At 58.8% G+C, this 21,811-nt stretch overlaps 5 protein-coding genes across 5 annotated transcripts; 3 read left to right on the top strand and 2 right to left on the bottom strand.

The window, feature by feature from the left end:
- Positions 1–299: 299 nt before the first annotated feature.
- On the top strand, positions 300–2,594 carry INS49_000431 (uncharacterized protein; the record flags this gene model as incomplete). The annotated part of the gene is made up of 1 exon (XM_043161269.1): positions 300–2,594. The coding sequence occupies one exon, from the start codon at positions 300–302 to the stop codon at positions 2,592–2,594; it is 2,295 nt and encodes a 764-aa protein (XP_043029775.1).
- Positions 2,595–3,024: 430 nt separating this feature from the next.
- Positions 3,025–4,487, top strand: INS49_000432 (uncharacterized protein; the record flags this gene model as incomplete). Its single annotated transcript, XM_043161270.1, has 3 exons — positions 3,025–3,090; positions 3,247–3,416; positions 3,491–4,487. 3 exons carry the CDS (start codon positions 3,025–3,027, stop codon positions 4,485–4,487), a joined length of 1,233 nt encoding a protein of 410 aa, XP_043029776.1.
- A 394-nt stretch (positions 4,488–4,881) lies between these two features.
- INS49_000433 (uncharacterized protein) lies at positions 4,882–7,919 on the bottom strand (the record flags this gene model as incomplete). The annotated part of the gene is made up of 5 exons (XM_043161271.1): positions 4,882–5,646; positions 6,131–6,482; positions 6,544–6,559; positions 6,838–7,192; positions 7,386–7,919. 5 exons carry the CDS (start codon positions 7,917–7,919, stop codon positions 4,882–4,884), a joined length of 2,022 nt encoding a protein of 673 aa, XP_043029777.1.
- Positions 7,920–10,777: 2,858 nt separating this feature from the next.
- INS49_000434 (uncharacterized protein) lies at positions 10,778–12,064 on the top strand (the record flags this gene model as incomplete). Its single annotated transcript, XM_043161272.1, has 1 exon — positions 10,778–12,064. The coding sequence occupies one exon, from the start codon at positions 10,778–10,780 to the stop codon at positions 12,062–12,064; it is 1,287 nt and encodes a 428-aa protein (XP_043029778.1).
- Positions 12,065–17,555: 5,491 nt separating this feature from the next.
- On the bottom strand, positions 17,556–19,810 carry INS49_000435 (uncharacterized protein; the record flags this gene model as incomplete). Its single annotated transcript, XM_043161273.1, has 2 exons — positions 17,556–17,817; positions 17,955–19,810. The coding sequence occupies 2 exons, from the start codon at positions 19,808–19,810 to the stop codon at positions 17,556–17,558; spliced, it is 2,118 nt and encodes a 705-aa protein (XP_043029779.1).
- Between the last annotated feature and the right edge of the window lie 2,001 nt (positions 19,811–21,811).

The following is a 21,811-nucleotide window of genomic DNA, read 5'->3' on the forward strand; positions in this document are numbered from 1 at the left end:
GGCTCCACCCTGCAACTCAGCACCCCTACAGAACCTCAATTATCTGCCTGCTTCGCAACACGCCGGCCGAATGTTCGTCTTCATCAAGCCTCAAGTAATAACAGCCTCCCTCGTCCCCGACCGCGAGCCTTCGCGTGGTATTTGATCATTCGCCCGCTTTCCACTCATTTCATCGTTTCCTACCGAGGGGTTTTTCACGGCTGTCGAACAGTTTTCAAAGGGTAGGCCCAGCAAGTGGCTCGCGCTGTTCCCACGTCGACTTCTGAACTTCGCCCACTCAGCGAAGCTGTGCTGCCACCATGCCTGTCGTCAAGGGTGGTGTGTGGACCAACATTGAGGATGAAGTTCTCAAAGCTGCCGTCTCCAAGTACGGTCTGAATCAGTGGGCGCGTGTATCCTCCCTGCTTGCACGGAAGACACCCAAGCAGTGCAAGGCAAGATGGCAAGAATGGCTGGACCCAAGCATCAAGAAGGTCGAGTTTACCAAGGAGGAGGATGAGAAGCTGCTCCACCTAGCAAAGTTGATGCCCACGCAATGGCGGACTATCGCTCCTCTCGTCGGCCGAACCGCCAATCAGTGCATCGAACGGTACCAGAAACTCCTGGACGAGGCAGAGCAGAGGGAGGCTTCCGAGCTTAGCTTGACTGGAGGCGACGAGACGTCCGCACCGACGGCAGACGATGTGAGAAAGCTTCGACCGGGCGAGGTGGACCCCGATCCAGAGACGAAACCCGCACGACCGGATACCATCGACCTCGATGAAGACGAGAAGGAGATGCTCAGCGAGGCACGAGCTCGCTTGGCCAACACTCAGGGAAAAAAGGCGAAGCGCAAGGCCCGTGAGCGACAGCAAGAGGAGTCCAGACGTCTCGCTGCTCTTCAAAAGCGCCGCGAGCTGAAGACTGCTGGCATCAACATCAAGGTCACCACGCGGAAGAAGGGTCAGATGGACTACAATGCCGATATTCCCTTTGAGAAGAAAGCAGCGCCGGGATTCTACGACACGAACGAGGAACAATCGCTGAATGAGAGACAGCGAGCAAACTTCGACCCCCGAAAACAACAGCTGGCACAGGCGAAAAGGAAGCAGGATGAGGAGGACGAAGCAGGGCGCAAGAGGAGGAAGGCGGACAAAGATGCTCCTTCGGCCTCATACCGGGAGGCCCTCAAGGCCGGCCAAATGCAGCGGCTCAGAGAAGCTGAGCAGAGTAGCAAGAGAAGAGCCCTCAACTTGCCAGCTCCTCAGGTCGGCGAAGGCGAGCTGGAGGACATCGTGAAGATGGGCATGATTGGCGAGCGTGCGAACACGATGGCTGATGGTGACAATGACGCCACCAGAGGACTTGTCAACTCATATTCGGCCCTCAACACAGGAGCGCCGATTCGAACGCCGAGGGCCCCCGCTCACGAGGACCACATCGCCAACGAGATCAAGAACATCCGGGCGTTGACCGAGACACAGTCTTCTCTCCTTGGTGGCGAAAACACACCGCTGCACGAGGGTGCCGGTTCAACAGGCTTCGAGTCTGCCGCCCCAAGGATGCAGAACATTGTGACCCCCAATCCTCTGGCGACGCCTCTCAGGCCAGGGGCAAATGGCGTTGATGCTACACCCCTACGTCCAGGGCAGACGCCGCTGCGGACACCACGTGATAACTTTGCACTAAACAGTCAGGGTAACGATATGGTCTTGCGGCATAGGCTCCAGCAAGGCCTGGCGTCTCTGCCCAAACCAAAACAACAAGCATGGGAGCTTGAGCTACCAGAGGAGCAGCAAGAGGTGACGGTGGCCGAAAATGGCCTGCCGGAGGATGCCGCAGAACGTGACCGCAGGGAGCGGGAAATCCGTGAAGCGCAGGAACTCCTTGAGAGGAAGAGGCGCACGCAGGTCATGCAGAGAGGGCTCCCACGACCAGTCTCTGTCAATTTGGCAGTACTCTCGCGGGCTGCTGACGATATTGAGGACCCCGCGGAAAAGGCCGTCGCACGCGAAGCAGCACTGCTCATGGCTTACGACGCCGCCAAATATCCTCTTGCTGGTGCCACACGCGGCAGGGAGGCTCCCAGCCTGGTCCAGATTGACGATAGTGCATTAGCGGAAGCGAGACGACAGATTTTGATGGACGTCAAGGACAAACCGAAGCCCGAGGAGGTAGAGGCTGCCTGGGCCAAAAGCAACAACTCCTCGCTTCTGTTGGGTCTCGGATGCTACGATGACACGGAACAGGATGAGTTGGAGGCTCTGAAAGTGGCTGCTGAGGACATCCAAGAAACCATGATTGCATCCGCTGAGAAAGGATCCAAGCTGGAGAAGAAGTTGAACCTGCACCTTGGTGGCTACAAGCACCGCGCTGAGACGCTGCGAAAGAAAATCGGGGAGACAGCAACGGAGCTGGAGAAGGCTACCAATGCACTTCACGCCTTCGAAATCATGGCGTCTTCAGAGGAGGTGGCGGTCAAGAACAGGCTAGCCGCTCTCCGAGAAGAGGTCAGCTTTGTGAGCAGGAGGGAGAGAGAAGCGCAGGAGGTTTACAGGCGGAACCAGGAAGAGCTGAGTGCTCTGGGGGCCGGCGGCGCAAATGGATACCATTAAAAGGGCTGACGTCCCATCAAGGGCGGGCACGAGTGTATTTTAAATTGACAATGGAGAACCCGACAAATATCAGTTCTGGAGAGGACGGGAATCTTGAGCTCGCAACTGCATCGCGTTCTTTCCCCGTGCGAGTAGTTATTGGATCAGATGTTGGCATGAGCGTGTTGGTGGCCTGCCCAAAGGCATGGAGCGCTGAAGCCGTGCCAGACGAGGACCGAGACCCCTGAAGCTCAAGCTGCCACCCCACCACCGCCGGGTCTAGGCATGCAGGGCTCCTGCAGGCCGCACGGGGTTGGCTTGCCTACACTATAAATCCATACCGCGATGTCCCCTTGCACGCGACACCCCATTGCACAGTGATATACACTTGACACCGACGCACATACGAAAAGGCGGTCTTCTCGGGAGTAGTATGTGGGCGGCCAGAACAATGGCGTCGACAGCAAGATCAGCCACGCATGGGGCGCTCACCTTCGAGCTGGTAGCCAAGTGCTCTGTAAGTCACTCACTCTCTCGCCAGCCTCGTCGCCGGGAGCCCGTTGACTGACAGGTGCGCCCACACCAGGGGTAGACCACACGAGCCCGCGCCTCCGTCCTCACGCTGCCCCACGGGCCCGTCAACCTCCCCGTGTTCATGCCGGTCGCCACGCAGGCCTCGCTCAAGGGCATCACCCCGGAGCAGCTGGAGCAGACGAGCTGCCGCCTGTGCCTCAACAACACGTACCACCTCGGCCTGAAGCCCGGCCAGGACGTCCTCGACGCCGTCGGCGGCGCGCACAAGCTGCAGGGCTGGGGCCACAACATCCTGACGGACAGCGGAGGGTAGGCAAAACGTTCCCCTTCTCTAACCCGCGCATGACCATGGTGTGTGTGTGTGTGTGTGTGTGTGCATACAGACCCACGGTGGAACCCGAGAGGCACAAGGAGACAGACGGAACGAGCAGGCAGGCTTACAGTGGCAGGTTCCAGATGGTCTCCCTCCTCAAGCTGGCGACCATCACGGAGGAAGGGGTGCGCTTCCTCTCGCCGCACGACGGCACGCCCATGCTCCTGACGCCGGAGCACTCCATGTCGCTGCAGAACTCGATCGGCTCCGACATCATGATGCAGCTGGACGACGTGCTGGTGACGACCTCGCCGGACGCGGCGCGCATGCGCGAGGCCATGGAGCGCAGCGTGCGGTGGCTGGACCGCTGCGTCGCCGCGCACCGCAACACCGCCACGCAGAACCTCTTCTGCATCATCCAGGGCGGCCTGGACGTCGACATGCGCCGCGAGTGCACGGCGGAGATGGTCGCGCGCGACACGCCGGGGATCGCCATCGGCGGGCTCAGCGGCGGCGAGGCGAAAGCAGACACGTGCCGCGTCGTCGCCGCCTGCACGGCCATGCTGCCCGAGCTCAAGCCGCGCTACGTCATGGGCGTGGGCTACCCGGAGGACCTGGTCGTCAGCGTGGCCCTCGGCGCCGACATGTTCGACTGCGTGTGGCCGACGCGGACGGCGCGCTTCGGGAACGCCGTGACCCAGGGCGGCATGCTCAAGCTCAAGAATTCCGAGTACGCCAACGACTTCCGCGTCGTCGAGGAGGGGTGCGGCTGCGTCTGCTGCCGGCCCCGCGGGGACGTCAGGGACGGGGTCGACGGCCTGGGCGTCACGAGGGCTTTCATACACCACAATGTCGGCAAGGAGACGGTCGCGGCACACCTGCTCACAATGCACAACGTCTGGTACCAGTTGAACCTCATGAGAAGGGTGAGGGAGGCTATCATTGCGGACCGGTTTCCCGCGTTCATCAGGGACTTCTTTGCCAGGCTATACCCAGATAGAAGCCAGTACCCCGATTGGGCGGTGGATGCGCTCCAGGGGGTCGGCGTGGACTTAATGCAAGAGTGAAAGAAAGTCTGGTGTCTTGTGTCTCACACGGGGCTGAATGAAGGTGTGAACGAACGGGTCCATATTAGTTATTGCATGCTCCCTGCGATAACTAAGGTCCCCGTATGCCTGAATCAGGCCCCAGCCCGTGAGAGCGAAAATGCCTTGCAATGAGAAAATTGTACAAGGTCCTTCTAGAACGACTGTGAGGTTTTGCTTCCTCGCCTGTCCCATGCAGTAGTACAAATGCTGTCTGTAGATCACCAGTCCAATGCTGTTCTGTCGTTAAAAACGCCGTTCGAACATGTACCACCCCATCGTCCAAAATCGTAGATACATCGTGATATTCCTTTAACCATCAAACACGTCGCATCATGTTCTGCGCCGTATCATACGGCGCAAGCGATAGTCCTGATCATCCACCTGCATCCGGGGCAGCCCCGAGCTCGACGTGTGTCGCCCACTCAAATACTCTATCCGCCCCTCTACCAGAGCCGGTAAGGCCAGCGAGATTGCTTGCCTTAGGTGGATCTCTGGTGTGCTGCTTGACCGCCTGCACGCCGTGTGTGAGCATGTCGTCGGGCTCCTCATGGAAGACTGGCCGTGCCGTCCTCCCACTCACAGCCACCCGCTCCACGGGCTTCATGCCGCCCGATCTCGGGCGGGACCTGTCATCATCGTACACATCTCCGGTCTCAACAGTGTGCCTCCTTATCGGCACGCCGACATGGCCAGGCGACATGGCCGAGACCATAGCCGGCAAGGGCATCGTGGCGGCCGTCGGCAACGGTGGCGGCCGGTGCACGGGGCCCTGGCGATCCGTGTTGAACCTGTCAGCTAGCCTTCCCAGGGACGCAGCGCGGACGCCTCGGGCACGGTTGACGTCTAAGACGTAGTCACCGGGCGCAGCCCTGTCGAAACCTGGTGCGGAATCGAGCGTCATCGGGGGGAGGGGAGACGGCCGCGGTGGTTCCGGCACCACGATGTGGCGCGGGCGCGGACGGAAGTTGTCATTCATGTGATGGCTCGCCGCGTTCCCTAGTCCGTGAACATCCCCGAAACCACCCAGGAAGTCGTCCTCGGGGCCGTCCTCGGACTCCTGCCAGTTCTGTAGACGCCTCGCGTATGCCTCGTCACGATCCTCTTGCAACATGCGTCGGTGTAGCTCGTCTTCGTAATGCTGTGAGCGCGGGCGGGGCCCTGAAAATGCTGACATGCCAGGCCCTGGGCGAGCCTGTCTTGTGGGAGAGGGGGGCATATCTACTGCTGGGCGAACACCAAATCGATCTCGTACAGGCAAGGGGACCTGCATGTGGTCCAGCCGATCGTCCTCGGCAGGGTCATAATTGAACCAGGAGCATTCGCATGTCTTCCATCTGGCGCCGCAGATCATGCAGAACTCAGCTCCGCAACGACTTTCCATTCGGGTCAGATGAGAACTTGTCTCAGAGAGGGAGAGAACACAGACAGGGAATGGGATGGAGATAGAGTACGGAAACATACCACGTCATGTGATTGCAGCCTTCCTTCAGTTCGACCATGGCCTTGCACCTGAAGCAACACTGCCAACCCTCGTCCTTGGCCTGCGCCATAAACCTTACCGTATCCTCATCCTTGGGGCAGTCCCTACCGCTATGCCACCTGCCGTTACAGCGCACACAAACCTTAGTCCTACACTTGTCGCACTTGCCATACTTTCGCCCGTCGTCGGCGTGACGGATGTCCTCGGGGCGGATGAACTCGCTGCAGCCCTTCTTGGGGCAGTAGATGCGGTTGCGGGTCGAGTACTCGACGTACTTCTTGTTCCAGTTCCTCTTGAATTCGTTGTCAAAAAGGCGGTCCACGTGTTTCAGGGGGATGGTGGCCGCGGTGCAGCACTTGGGCGGCATGTGCTGCGGGTCCGTAATGGACAACTTGAAGCTTCGCTTGAGGCAAGAGTGGCACATCCGGTGGCCGCATTTAAGCTTGGCCGTCTTGCGGGAAGGGAGGTCGTCCAAGCAGACGACACATTCCACTCTGACGTCGCCTGTCAGCTATGGCTTGAGCTGTGCGACGAACCGGAGGGGAGGGCACTCACACTTTTACACGTTTATCTGTGGCATGATGGTGGTGAGAGTGTAGTGACGGACCAAAGAAGCTTCCAAGGAAAGTTGACGATGACGAGCGCCTCGTTGAGCTTACACTGTGATGTTGCGACGCAGCCGCCTGAGAACCGCTGACGGTGTTCGACCTCCTAATCGATGCAGACGGCGGGTGGTGGCGGTCGACCTTTTCTACAGTGGTGATTTCGGTGTCGTAGTATCGCTTCGGGGACGGCCTGGCCCGGTGTGATGAGCCAGGGGTGCCACCAAATATAGATGACAATACATACCGCTTGGGCGTTGGTGAAGAGTCCACATGGCTTTCGCTTCGTCTTCTTCGAGAGTCCATTTTGTGAGAACCGTGCCTTCGATGCCTGGGCTTCCCTCGGCGCTCAAACCGATCACGAAGATGGTGGTCGTCTTGCGAATCTTCTGACTCCGTAACGTCTGGCTCCGGGATGGGTCTAGCAGATGGGGCTCGGGAATGGGGACGCGAGCGTGGGTGCGGCGGAGGTGGAGGGGGAGGTTCGTGGTCGACGGAAAGGGTGTGCCTAGATTCCATTTCATCGTAGTCTTCGTCCAGCCTGGTCGGATCTCCACGTCTTCGACGCGAACGGTGGTGACTTGTCCTTGGCTCTGCCCGACCTGGGCTTCTGTCATCAAGGCTTAACCGCCTGCGCCTTTCGCCCCTCCGAGGCCTCCTAACATCCCAACAGTCGTATGTAGTCTCGGTATCCTCACCATTGGATTCTGGACCTGAAGCGTACACCCTTCCCCGGAGGACAGGGGCGGAGGGAACGGCGTGGACGGAACGGGCTTGAGAATGGGCCCTACGCACGCCGTGCCGAGCATCCGGGTCGTCGTATCCTGCCGGGGCAAGCTCCCTCAGCGAAGGGCGGCGGTAGGGTGCTTCGGCTGTCGACGGTCTCGTCATGGAGGTCATGGGCGGCACCCGCGTGCTCGCCCTCGAGGACGAGACAGAGTGCGGCGGCGTGTAATCGCGGCCACGCGGGTCGGGCTGGTAACGACGGGAGGGACGGTGGGAGGACGACGAGGCCCTGGAACCGGGTGTCTGCATTATTATCTCCTCGTCTGGCCTCCTTTCCCGCTCCCGCTCCCAACCTCTCGGGTCCAGGCGGTCCCTCGCCGTCGTCTCGCCATCTTTGCCCCAGCCTCTGCCCCTGTCTCTGTCTCTGTCTCTGTCTCTGTCTCTGTCTCTGTCTCTGCCCCTGCTGCTCCTGTGAGGCGGCGAATCCAGGTCTTCGTCTTCGGACCCGAGCGAGTCATCGAGCATGGGCGCCGGGGGTAGGACTCGCGAGCTCCTCCTACTCCTGGAGCTCACGGGGCTCTCGAGGTGCTCGAGCCTCGCCATTCGTCCACTCCGCACACGTCAGCCCTGATGCGTCGGCATTCGAGAAAGTGTCGAAGGCGGGCAGGTGTGGGCGAGTGGCAGGTGGAATTGCAAGGGCAAGAGCAAGTGCAAGGGCAAGTGCTGATGTCTCGTTGCTGGCTGGCACGAGGGCAGAGGGGCACGGGGACACAGCAGCACGGGAAGGAGCGAGCACGGACGGGTGGGCAGGTGGGCGGTGGAGAGCTGCTGCTGCTGCTGCTGTTGCTGCTGCAGAGGTCGATCTTCGCAGCGATAGCGTAGCGTAAAAGTGCCGCCCGGGGAGGAGAAGGCTAGGTCGGAGGGGATTGAATCGCGGGCTGCAGGTGCGTGGTACGTCGAGAGGCAGCCAGATGGTTTCACACAAGTGGCTCACTGCAACCTGTAGGTGCAAGAGTGGGGTGAGGCCTGTATGGGTGATTGGCGATGTTGTGCTGCCCGGCGCCAGCTCCTGCAGGCAGGCCCGGCTAGTCCGCCTTACACAAGGGAGATGCAGGGAAAAAGAAAGAGCCTTCTGGCGGCGGCAAGAGGGAGGGGATTGGGCATCAGTAGACGAGGCAGGCCTGGATGTATGTGGATGTCTGGATGTATGGATGGATAGTCGTCGCTGTGTCACCCAAGGGCCGGCTCGGATATCCACGCCGGTCTCACTCTGTCCACCTACCCCACAACGAGGGAGAGGACGATCGCGACAAACGGCCTCGGACCAGTAGCAGTAGCAGGAGCAGTGGCAGAATCGGCATTAGGATCAGTATCCAGCCAGTCAGGTCGGTTCAGTCATGAACCATCATCCCGTGGGCCCATGCAAATCGTAGTGGCTGTCAGCTCTGGCTAGTAAAAGGGTGGCGTGGGCCCCCTTTTCAGCTGACATCTGACGGCTGACGGATCTTGGAGCCGTGAAATGAAGGGTCCAAAATCCCTGGCCACTAGTTGAAGAAAATCTTTGACGCAGGAGTCAGGACTCGATTGGACTGGATTGGGGTTGGGACGGGGCTTGCTGGTAGAATTGGGATGGCTGGGTGGGCGGTGCGATGCGATGCAATGAGGCGGTGGGTGGGAGGCGAGGTCGAGATGGGTTTGATGGTTGTCTAAGTGAACGAGACTCGGGGAAGATTCCGTCTGGTAGGCAGGGGAGGATGTTAGTTTGATAGTGCCTGGCTTCAGCTCAGAGGCTTGAGCATCACCGTCTCCCGGCCCAGAGAAATAGGTAAGCCAGTTGTGTTTGTGGATGTATGCACACACGTATGTTGTACTATGCAGACATGTGGACTACGTAGACTTCCTTGAGGTCTGTAAAACTGCACTTTGGGCCGATCTGCAGGCCGTCTTTCCTCAGCAGCAGCAACTCTTAGAGCTCGAGCTAGATAGAGCTGAGGAGGGGGAGGGGGGCTTGCTGACAGGGCCCAGGGGTCTGCGATTCAGCCACGCTTGGAGCCCCGGCCGTGCAGGCTACAGTACAGCCTACCCCATACCGCCACAGTGCCTCCGCGAAAGTGGGGCTTTTCGCTTTCGGCTCCGGGCCGGGCCCCTTCCGGCGCTGGCGGTGGCAGTCCACGGCAGTGGCACTGACATTGACAGACAGACATTGACATTGACACTGGCATGTTGACAAGCCCTCCCGTCATTCTAGATGGGCCATTGCCGCACTGGACCTGCGTGGAGTGCATAGTAGTGGTGGCATCTTATGCAACATGCCTAGGCGCACCCGCAGAGAAATGGGCGGTTGGTATTGATGTCTAGACACTGGGCTGGTATGTTCTCATGTATGGTGCTTGGTTTGCCCATCTCACCCGGACTTCGCGCTATGCTACAATACGGACACACAATCTCCATGTATGCTGTGCGCTACTAGATCTAGACAGGAGCGAGGTCGTCATGTTCAACTGCTGTGGTCCCCCTCATCTGGCTGAAACGGGCTGGGCTAGGTGGACTGGGCTTGACGGGAAGGTGTCTGGTGTCTACTGTATCATGCAGATAGATGCAGCCGGGCAGATTGAATCCCAGCTGGACGGGCCATCGGGACTCTCCCCAGGGGTACTGCAGCATTCCGGCTCAACCCCCAAACTGCCCGCTGCCCGCGGCCCTCAAGCCTTCGAGCTACCATGTATGCCCGAGACTCTAATAGGCCGGCGGGCTCCTGCCATTAGGGGCAGCCTCCCCAGCCTGGCATAGCCTGGCGAGTCTGGGCAGCTTTGAGGCTGGGGGAGGTGATGCTGCGACAGCTTGTGTTTCTCACCCCCACAGAGGTTTACCCAGATCGGTGACACTGACGTGCCCCTTGACATGCCATCTGCCATGCCATATGCCACCCTGCATCCGTCGAACCAAACCATGCAGCCTGCTCCTGTCTCGAATTCAAGGTTCTAGAACCGTGTCAGGCAACGCACCTCGCCCGCTGCCAGAGACCAATATTCTGGGAAACAATCGTCGTCCCCCACCAACACCATCATATGATATCAATACGGCCTGCTAGCGAAATGACCTGCTAGAAAGGCTACTAGGACAAAAAGCACGCCAACAAACTCTATTGTGTCTCAGCCTCATTCCCGAACACGTCTGACGCTCCCCGCCCGTGCTGTCATATCTCGTGAACCGTCGCCAATTTGCACCGTCGCCCAGCATCTTGGCTCGGATAGCTCTCCTGCAACTCGTTCATACCGTCTCTCCCACTCATTCACCTATCCACTCACTCACTCACTCACTCACTCACTCACTCACTCACTCACTCACTCACTCACTGCCGCATAACCAATCTGTGGTTGACATATCAATGGGCTCACAAGCTTGACTGAGCGAGCTCTCCCGCTTTCCCCTGGCCTGCTCTGCACGCGCGCGTCAGCCCCATGCCGACCTATCTGTGCCACGGCTTCCGCTGGAAACGCCGCAGCATACGCGTGTACGTCGTCGTCCAGAACCTCGATGACGCCGCGCCGGAATGGGTTGTGAAGCGGGGCTCCCCGCGGAGCCTCATCGAGTCATTCTACAACCTCTTCGACTTCCTCCCCGAGTGCACCTTCCCCCCAACACGCCGCAGCAGCTTCGCCCCGCGCTCGTACTCGCAGTCTCACTCCCTGGACCGCAGCAGCGTCGCCGACGACGGCGACGACGCCGCCAGCCACCACACCGCCCGCTCGGCCAGGGGCAGGAGCCGGAGCCGGAGCCGCGCCGTCGTGGCTCAGCAGTCCCAGCCTCAGCTCCAGTCCCAGCCCCAGTACCACCAGGACAGGGACCAGGAGACACCCGCGCCGCCCGCCTCGTGCAGGGAGAGCAGCAACAGCAGCAGGAAGCGGAGCAAGTCCGAGATAAGCCGGAAGCCCCCGCCGCCCACCACCCACGCCCCGGCCGGCTACCAGGCACACCAGGCCCCGCCGTCGCCGCCCTCGTCCCAGCAGCAGTTCGCCAGCTCGTCCCACGCGAGCGACGGCGCCATCGCCGACCCGGTCCTGGCCCAGGACTGGTCGCCCGTCAAGGTCCTCGAGGAGCACGACCCGAGCAACCTCGACGAGGTGTCGCGGCCCTACGCCTACGTCGCCGACTACGTCCAGCGCATCGACTCGTCCTGCAGCATCGTCGAGGAGATCGCCAGGTACGAGCACATGGTGCGCGCGAGCAGGGAGCCCGCCGTCACCGGCCCCAGCTCGGACGAGACCCTCAACGGGAAGCGCGACACGGCCAGGCTGGGCGGCCTCGCCGGCTGGTTCGAGCAGCTGAGGGACCAGCTGCAGAGGGGCGAGGAGATCAGGTGGTACGTGGTCGTCAACGGCGACGAGGAGAGGGAGTGGCCGGCCGAGGGGAGCCTGTCGAGGCCCGAGACGAGGGCGCAGATGGCCCACCAGACCCAGTACGCCCACCAGCAGCTGATATTCGAGGGCCGGGACCGGGACCTCGAGGTGCGCAGAGAGCAGCTAAGGAGGGATCTTGGCTACGAGCAAGGCGGGATCGACAGGTTGGCGGACAGGAGGATGGAGAGGAGACCGCCGGTCGTCCCTGACAAGGATCTACCGCCTCTACGGATTGATTTACCAATGCATCCTGCAGGCCCCTCGCGCCCGAAGACGCCAAAGACGCCAGGGAAGGGGTCGTTCCGGAGACTCTTTGGGAGGTCAAAGACTGAGGATCAGACGCCATGAAGGTTGTGCCTTGATTATGGACACTGAAATTCATCCTGACCAATCCGCAACGGTCAGTTCTGGCTCACATCTGAGCAGAGCCGAATTGGATCTTTCCGAGGATTTGAGCGTGCGGCGCGTCGCGGAATGTCGTTATATCATGCCTCCCTACCGACAACGGACCCCAGAGACGACGTGATTCTGTTCCGAGCGACGCGCTCAGTCTGGAATAATACCGTGTGTCACTTTGGACCTCATTCCTTGAGTATCCGAGCCTCAGGGACAGTCGTATGATGGGGTCGAGGCCAGCATGGCGCAAGGAATGTCAAGAGAGGGGCCCAAGACAAGTGAGGAAAGGGGCGCCAGTGAAAAAAAGGTGCGCTGTATGTCAGTGGAGCTTTGTGAGCCATGGCTCCATCATCACCCACTGCCCGGACGGGTCCCCTGAACTTGGATGGGAAGTCATCGACTTGGGTAAGAGAGCAGGGACCCGACAGCTCGAGATCCAAGAGAGTGAGCTCTTCTAGAGCATACTTGGAAACATACGACTAGGTGACGTCGCAATCCTTCCCACTATATGACCAGGGAGATGGGCCTTCGAGACCCTTGACGAAGGCAAACGGCAGTGCGTCGCTGCATCTTTGCGTGACAGAACGGCTGTATGCAAGTCAAACATAGTGGTCGAGGTATCTTTGGGCTCTGATCCGTAGGTATGTAGAATATTGATCAAGTACCAATTGAAAACAAGAGGCTGAATTCTCTAAACACAGATCATCCTTTGCAATATGTCTGTCCTTACTTAGGTTGATCATGAAATTTTGCGGCAGTTAGTATAGCCTCACTAGGCCGCTCACTCGACATATCATCGACACCATGGACCTCAAGACGGCCTCATCTCTCGGTGTACTGTCACACAGAGTCCAAGGACATCCTTCGCAACCTCTATCAACACAACTGAAGAAACGACCGTCTCTATTCACGCCTCTGGCGCTTTCAACCCGGCCAGGCTACAGAGAAGTATGCATAAGTAGCGTGCGACGTGTTCTGGCCAGCGAACAACCGCATTGACGCCTTTATATCATGATGCCCCTCACGCCTGCGTTGTTCCTGGCAAGGACCCACGGTCGTCTTGGCCCGCAAGCTGTTGCACTCGACCTCATCGGAGCCACAGGACTCTGGGCTTTCCGGCTCAGATACGAGCGCCGTCCCTGGCTTATATATGCTTACAGCCGCGTCTGCGTCTACGACGAGACGCCTTGGGGTCGCCTCGGGAGCGTCGAGCGTCGAGCGTTTTAAGGCGGCGGCCGAGCCAGCGAAGGGACTGGGCTGTGGCAATGGACACCACGAGGGCTTCACGGTGGACGGCCAGGCCAGGAAGCCGGTTTCCCCCAGACCCATCATATCAGCGGCCCCTCAAGTACGGATGACAAAAGCAGGAAAGCTTCGGACGCCAGATCAAGCTGTGCGCTGTGTTGATGACTAGGATAGCTGCTGATCCTCTGGATAGGGCTTCATGAGGAGGTCGACGCGAAGACGAAGGATGGTCAGCACTGCTTTTACATTGTCACCATCACAGAAACGCACAGGCCGTCACACACAAGGTCGTTATCATTACAAATATGGAATTCATTCAGATGTATCGCATCGCCGTGCCCAGGCCCAATATGTCGGGTGAGGACTGCATGCTCTACCAACCGGCGAATTCTCACGTCTACGGAAGAATAAGAGAGGGGGAGTAGCCAACACCAGTATTTCACCGCGGTAAAGGCAAAAGGGCGACCATGAAGGCGTCTGCCTCGTTTCTAGAAGTGCATGGACAGGACTGGGATGGACGTATGCGCGACTGCCGCACGCACAAATTATCAACTCCAGATTAGGCCAACCAGCCTTTTAGTCGGTAGTCCCGGTCCACTTCGCTTCCATAGGCAACAATCATGTCTGCATGAACGACTTTGCCCTTCTCGGCGAGCTGTGGTGGATGGGCTGCCTCACAATCTCCTGGCCGTAAAGCTCGTAGACGGCCGAGACCCTCGCTTCTGCGGGCGACTCGGATAAAACCGACGCTCACGCGGGCATGTTCAGGCGAACCCTAAACGAGCATGGCCGCCTGCCACATACTCCCACAAAGATCTTGATAATACGAAGGTGGATTGCATGATCAAGGTGAGCGCCCCTCATGCCCACCAGAATTGGCCTGCCATACCCGAACCCGACGGCGGATCAGTCTGACCATCCACTTCAAAGCAGTCGGTCCTAATTCTCATACGGAGCAGCAACATTGGTTCGCCGGAGGCGGCGGGCAAGGAAAAACCCTCTGATTGCGTATGATCCTCCGTGGTTCGTCCGCCGCCGCAGAGGGAGGCAGGCCGAGCCTCCCTTGGGAACCGAAGACCACACTACCCATCGTAGACGACACGGTGCAGAGGAAAGCAAAAGGGTGTGCGCCACAAACCCGCATCGGCAAATTCGCGCAGAAGAATGGGCAAAGGAAGAACAACGGAAAAGTGATGCATCACACGCGTCTGCGGACACGCAGTGTGACCGACCGTTGAGGCCCGACCATATGGCGCCATATCACAGAGGATGCACATTGATTTCTCGTATCTTGACAATCACTCAGTCACTCAGTCAGTCAGTCAGTCACTGCAGCAGATTTGGCAATTTGCTCGAGCAAGAGCCCCCGGGAATGTCTCCGTCAGCCCTGGTTCAAAGGACAATCATTCCCGTGGCTGAGATGTTTCCCAAAGGGGCTACTCCGGACAACATGAATTAACAGAACACCCTGGTCGAACCGCCAAACAAAATAAAAAGACAACTCAAAACTCTCAAGAGGCAATGTCTGGTGCCAGGACAAGGGCGGGCAAGCCTTGGTACGAACTATCTCGGCAGCCGGCCAGGAACCGTGGTGCTTGGGGGACGGGAGATGCCCACCCTAGCCCTGTTACTGGCCTGGTGACCCTCTGCTTTCGGCCTCGTCATTTATTTTATTTTATTTTATTTTATTTGCGTCTGTGAGGGGGCGGTTTGTACTTCACCATCAGAGACGTGCTGCTGGTGCATCACCCTGTGCAGTCCTCTCGGCAGCCTCGAGGGCAGGAGAAGCCTGCATGTACATCGATCAGTCCTGGCAGATGCAGACAATACACACACTGCCATTTGTGGCTGCCTGCCTCATGCCGTCAGACGTACAAGTGGTCGGCCCGTGACTTGCATCGATACAACACACGTGCGCCCCTGGACCTGGGTGGGAAAAACGTGCAGATGCAGTTGGCCTTCTACACAACACCACTGGCCGTACTGCCGTCTCCCAGGGTGAGCGAGCTTCAACGAAGAGGCAGGCCACCTAAGATGAAAGACTCCACAAAAGGATGCTGGGTCGGGCCTACCATGTACAGCGTATCTGGATTTTGTCAAGCATAAAGAAGCAACCACTACGCAGACTACATTTGTCGAAAAAGAGCTACCCCGCGTCCCAGCCGTGCAGGCTCACACGCGCAGACTATCCACCCGCAAGGGGAGCAGCTCCAGAAGACCCTACTGGCCACGATCTGGGTGCGTGATCTGCGGGCCAAGTTCGGGCGCCAGGGGTGTGAGCCGGGGCGTGACTTGGGAAAGCTCGGCCTGCCTCGTGGGAAATGCTGGTTCGCTTGTTACGGTTGGGGGTCGGTCGTTGTTCTGGTTCGCCTGGGCACGCCCAGCTGCGACTGCACCCTTAAAATTGGCCCCATGCCTAACCCCCAGGTGAGTGACGGGGGTTTGTTGGCGTGGCTGACGGGGTCGGCATGGGGCCGAGGGAGGATTGCTTGGGATGGGCTGGGCTGGGCAAATATCTGGCATTGTTGGAGAAGGGGAAGGAGAAGACGGTTAATGCCTGTTCTTGATGTCGATTTGGAGATATGGTGAACCACTCGCCATCTGCCAAGCGGCTTTGCTCAGTATCCAGCGATGCAAACTGCCTACATAGGAAGGTAGGATGATGATGATGATGACAGAGCCTGGATCGCCCGCACGCATGGCATGAAACCAGCATGCCGAGCGGTCGGGACCCCCAAGACTGAGAAGAACCTCGCGGTAGAACATCTCTTGACTGCTCGAAAAGACAAGGAAAACCTTCCTCTCCACGTGCTCAACGTCCCGTTCCCCTCATGGCTGTGGACCCCTGGACCTTCGACGCCGCTTGGCTTTTGCTCGAGCCGCCAGCTCTGGCGCGTCCGCAAGTGACCAGATGCCCCAGAACAACCTGGATGTGGGCTGGCAGCTTCCAAATACATTGCCCATGACTGGCCCAATCCATCTACTTCTCGCCTCCTGGTGGTAGCATTCAGCCACCCTGAAATTGGGCCTTCGATCGCCCCTGCAGCCGACAGCTTGTATGCCTCGCCACCCCGTTAATAACTCTGCAGCCGCTGCGTGGTCGGCTGCTGCCTGTGGTGAATCATGGCCTGAGGGCTCACCCGGTCACGGTGGCCGTGCCCGTGCCTGAGGATCTGCGGCAGCAAAGAGCTGGCGTCGTCCATGTCGAATCGCAGCACTTGGCTGCGTGACTGGTCATGTGACGCCGATTGTTACTGCAGTGGCCGCCACGGAGCTGGACCCCCGTTGATCAGACTGTAAGATCGCCTCCTAGGGAGGATAGACGTCGTGTGAGCGTTACACACGACATCTCATAATGATGACGAAGCTGCAGGCGCTCAACTGAATTTCGAATGAGGCTCCAGAATGTCTGTATGGTGTATTAAAGAGTCTTGGGAGGGGGGGGGGGGTTGGTGACCGGCAATATCGGGCCGCCCGCCGAAGATCGTCCGCCAACCACGGCCTTAGTTTTATTCACGGTGCAACCACGACCCCCGACGCCCCTCAGGGTTCTTCTCGATTCCCTTGTCGAGACCAGGATTTTGGCTGTCATTTCTTAGCGCTCAGATCTGCCAACCTCGACTGCTCCTCCCACTGCCGAGATGTGAATTTCGTCAGATCGTTTCCAGCTCGGGCTTTTGTTCGGCGTTGCTTTGATGGCGGCGGGCCACCCTTCCTCATCCTCCGTAGACTCCCACTTTCCTGGATGTGCAATTTGGCGGTCGTCATCGTCGAAAATTCGTGCGAGACAGGAATTCCTTGCGTCAACGAGCAGCGAAGGCCGTCAGATCGGCGTCTGTCCGTCGTGGACGTGTTTAATTTGATTTGGGAGGCCCAGGGGTGTAAAAGCCACCCCTACGTATGCGCCGAGGCGCCAGGATTAATTGAACGTGGCAAGGCAACATAACTCCCGATCCGGTTGGTTCCAGCGGGATTTCATGGGGCGCTTTGGGAACACCCGGCTGTCGTAAATCATTGGCAAGGCGATGCTGACCTCTGGATTTGAATTTCGTGGTGTTGTGTCAGCATTGATTGTCGTCGTTGAGATTGTTCGTTATTGAGGTGACGTCTGTCCCGATGCCGCAAGGCGCGCGCTGTGCTGAAAATGGTTGAGATGGTCCGCCCAGAGGCACGCTGCGCGTGCATCAGTCACGGCCTCTCAGCCACTCAGGAACGTCCTCCTCCGGACCTCGGCCTCTTTGATGATTTCTGCAGCCAAACTCAGGCTGGGAGCTAGAACCGCATATCGCTCGATTTCCATGACGACCTCATTGATGATGCGATCGATGCTGTCCCCGTGTTGGACCAGCCCCATCAATATGTTGGAGAGAGACGGTGACATCGTAGCTCCCATAACCAGGAGTGTTTGAGACACAATGGAAAGTGCCCCTTGCCAAAGGTATGGCATATGTCCAACATGGCTATTTGTAGAAAAGTACTGTCAGCACAACAAGAGATTTGGTGCTTTTTGATAGAACAGAAAAAGCGATGTTTCCTTTGTTTTACATCACGGCAAGTAGGCATAATTCAAGGGACAATTTGCGAGCTTGAGACTTACTGGGCAGAGATATGCTCCAGTTGGCGGATGGAGGCTTCCAAGCATTTATGACAGCTGTCGCGTACTGCAGGGTCCAAGACCGCTTGTTCGTTGTCGAGGACGGCCAGAATGTATGGTCTGTAAATGATAGTCCGACATGCGAAAAAGCGTAGGCGGAGGACCGTCTGTACTGGATCCGGCAGCATCGTCCGAGCAAAGGGAAACTGCAGTGGCAGCGGCAGGCTCTCGTACCACTGGGTCAGCTGGAAGTCGAGCTCGGCCACGACAGGCTCGAGACTGGTGGTGGTTGCCATGGAATCCTTTGAGTAGATGAGCTGGCTGACCCTGTTCAGGAGCCGTCGTAGTGCGATCTCTGCAAGAAAATACCAGAGGTCATCACGCCCCACGGCTTCGTTCTCGTCGCCCTCGAATCCACCTGGCAGCCCGACATTTTCCTCAAAATGAACGACTCCGGAATGTGGGAGATCGAGTTCTGCCAGCAGGTCGCTCTCACAGAGCAAGGAATTCCAGTAAATGCGCTCCGTGAGCTCCCTCTGGTCGGGCGGGATTCTGTTTGGGGACATGAGGAGCAGCTGGAGCTTGTTGCTGGTGGTGCACAGTAGGTTCCAGGCCTCGAGGGGCCGGACAAGGTAGAAAAGGTAGGCAGAGGCAAGCAGGTGGCACTGCGCAGCGAGAACGTTGTTGGATGTCATCATTCCAGGAAGCAACGCCCAGGCCGCGGTAAAGTACTGCAGTCCCGGAGGGTCCTCTTGTGGCACTACCCTCGAGATGCTGCCACGCAGGCTTGCCTGGCCGAGCGCGAGGACGAGCAGGACGATGCAGCTTTCTGCACCCTCGCGGAAGCCGTTGGACAGTGCGAGGCGGTAGTGGCTTCTCCACGTGTATGGATTCACGCAGGCATACCAGATATTGACGCGTTCAAAGTAGGCCTCGATGTAGGCCGTCGTGTTAGAGAGGTCGACGCAAGGGGTCTTGGTCAGGGAGTGCAACGGCTCCCTGGCCATTTCAAGCTGGAGCAGGATCTGGGGGTCGTAGGGGCGGGAGACCAGGTCACGTATCAGGGGCCACTGCAGGAGATGGAGGGCGGCATTGGTGTGTATTTTGGGCATTGTCGAGATGTTGGTATTGGTGGCAGCCCAGGTGCCTATGCCGCCACTGAGGAGGACAGAGCTAAAGTTCCCACTGGCGCCCGCGAGCAGGTTCTCGCCGCTGAGGGCGGTGGTGCCACTGCTCAGGTTAGGCGATCCCTGGGCGATGCCGATGCCGTTTGACTGGTTCACGATGTTTATCTGCAGCAGGCTCTCGATGCGGTTCAGGCGCTCGAGGATCAGCTTGTCGCCGGCATCGAGCTTGATGCCGGGCTCACGATAGACGCACTCGGCGCCGAGCTCAGTGCACAGCTTGCACTTGGGTTTCGTGCCGTCACATCTCGACTTCCTGGAGCGGCAGACCTCGCAGGCGATGGTGGCCCGCCTCCGGGGATAGTCCACGCCGGCGTCGGTGTTTCTCCGCTTCAGGGGATTCACGCTGTCCTCGCTGTCGTCCTTCTGCATGCTCACGGCCGAGACAGGCTCCGGGCGGTTGTCGGACGACTGCGACAGGTGCCGGGCCTTGTTTGGCGGGCCCAGGGCGCCGTCACGGCCGAAGCTGCCCTGCCGCTGGTTCTTGACAGCGGTGGGGGACTTGAGAGCACCGGACCCGTTTGTGGAAGTCATGAGGGGAGTTGGCATTTCGATTGAGAAGTTGTCCCTGGTGGGCACGGGAAATGGCCTGACGGCGCTCGCCGTTGCGGTGGCGGTTGTCGAGTGGGGAGAGCCCCCTGTGGATGAGGGCGACATGCTGACCCGCAGGCTCATGTGGTGGGTAGATGGGCCGAGCGGGCGAGCGGGTAGAGGGGGGGGGGGAGGAGGGGAAACAGCGGGTCCGAAGCTCTCGTCTACGGGAATCCAAGGGACACACGCACACACAGAGGTGAGATCCTGGCACGATGTGTAGTCCTGGTGCGAGCCCTCTGGGCGAGGGTCAGGGGGGGAAGCGAAGCCAGTAAGCGCGGCCGGCGAGTGATGTCAGACTCAGCAGCGGTTGCGGTCGGGAGAGGGAGCAAGACGATGGCGATGGCGATGATGCTGGCGATGATGGCGATGGTTTTCCAGTCAACCATTGTATTGAAGCCGGTCGGGTGAGGAGAAGACGGGTCTGGGCCCGTCCGTCTTATGTTTGGAGCCAATTTGCGATCGATTTCTGGAGCAAATCCCGGGGTTGCCCTTGACCAGACTACATTTGTGATGGCCTGGCAGGGGGATTATTACCTCTCGTGTGCTAGAGCACACACGACGAGGGGTGTCGACTGGGGGGGGGAGCTTGGGGGGGAGGGGGGGCGCACACGGAAGTTAGTGTATGGTGTGTGTGGGGGACCGAAATGCTGGGGGAGCGGAGCCGGGAAGCTGGGGGGGGGGGTAAGACTGCTCTGCTTCACTACTACTTGGTAGGTAGGTAGGTAAGGTAAATACCTGGTACGCAGTAAGACAGTATCTGAACTACCTAGCTAGTAGGCATGGGGAGGAACAGGGAATAAAAATTCTCGAGCGAGAGCGAAGCATCTCAAGTGGGTTATTGCGACGGTGACGCTGCAAAGTGACGGCAAGGTTCCGTGCCTGCTGCCGCGTCCGTCCATTAGATCTTGACAGCACTGACAGAGGCTGCAAGATCTATCTCGCCAAAGAGGATAAATTGGCAAGAAGGAAGAACAAGAGGGGCGCAGAAGCAATAATGGCTAGCCTGGCTGGACCACACGGTGCCTGGGCACGCGGTCGGGTTACTTTTCCCGGCCGGTTGGGCCAGCTCACTCGTGGACATTGCCTGTCTTGGGAGTCGACAAATGTCCCGCTGTCTCACACGCACATGCAGCTGGCGGCATCTCATGTGCCCGTTGGGCAGTCGTTGCCAGGGACCCAGGCCGCCGGTTGGGCAGGTTGGCCGGCAGGGCAAGGGGCATTGTGTCTATTGTGTCTGGGCGTGTGCAGGTTGATTGGAGGCTCTGGGGAGGCTTAGAGTGCAGGCACTCTCTGACGCAACGTGGCTTGCCTGCAGCAGCAACTCGTTCTCTGGCTTGTCGAGTCGAATGTTGGCATGCCCGGTCTAGGTAATCTAACCAACCCTCTCGTTCCCTGCAACCTATGTAACACAGACTTATAGATAGCACAGATAGATGGCTACAATATAATCTACGTATTGCCATACGGCAGTTTGCGACAGGAGGCAATGAACGCATTTGATTGTAGTCTACTAGCCACATGCACCTGGGGCGCCCCACCTGTGACCTCATGGCATGGGGATCAATCACTACTGTATGTCGTCTTCCCATGTGTTGCCTCAGGACATCACAGTATCATTGTGTCAGATCTCCTGCCTCTGGCCTCCACACATGCACCGCACCCGCCGAGTATCAGCCTTGCCTACCTGCCTCATCGTGACACACATCGACACCCTCTCTTGTTGAGGCGCATCAAAGTGCAAGCCCGTGAGCCATGCCTTTCATTTCCTGTCTTGTCTGGCCGTGAGGGCCTTGGCCCATATAAACGGTCAAGCTGGTCTCCACTGCCGAACCGTATTGGCGGGCTCTCTGCCCTGGCGCACGACCTTGTTCATGCTGTCCGCCGGCCGACATCATGCCATCCCGGAGACGAGACTTCCTGCTTGCTGGCAGCCCCTTGTACCACAATGCGAAGAGATGGTCCATCCGGAGAATGGGGCAAGGCGCCTACCGATTCGGGAATAAGAAATGCCATAGGGACGGTGGGATGGTCGGCCTTTTGTTGGCGCTGGCGAGGCCACTAACACGACGCGGCGCGGCAGCA

The sequence above is a fragment of the Diaporthe citri genome, assembly GCF_014595645.1.
Source record: "Diaporthe citri strain NFHF-8-4 chromosome Unknown scaffold_1, whole genome shotgun sequence".
Classification (NCBI taxonomy): Eukaryota; Fungi; Ascomycota; class Sordariomycetes; order Diaporthales; family Diaporthaceae; genus Diaporthe; species Diaporthe citri.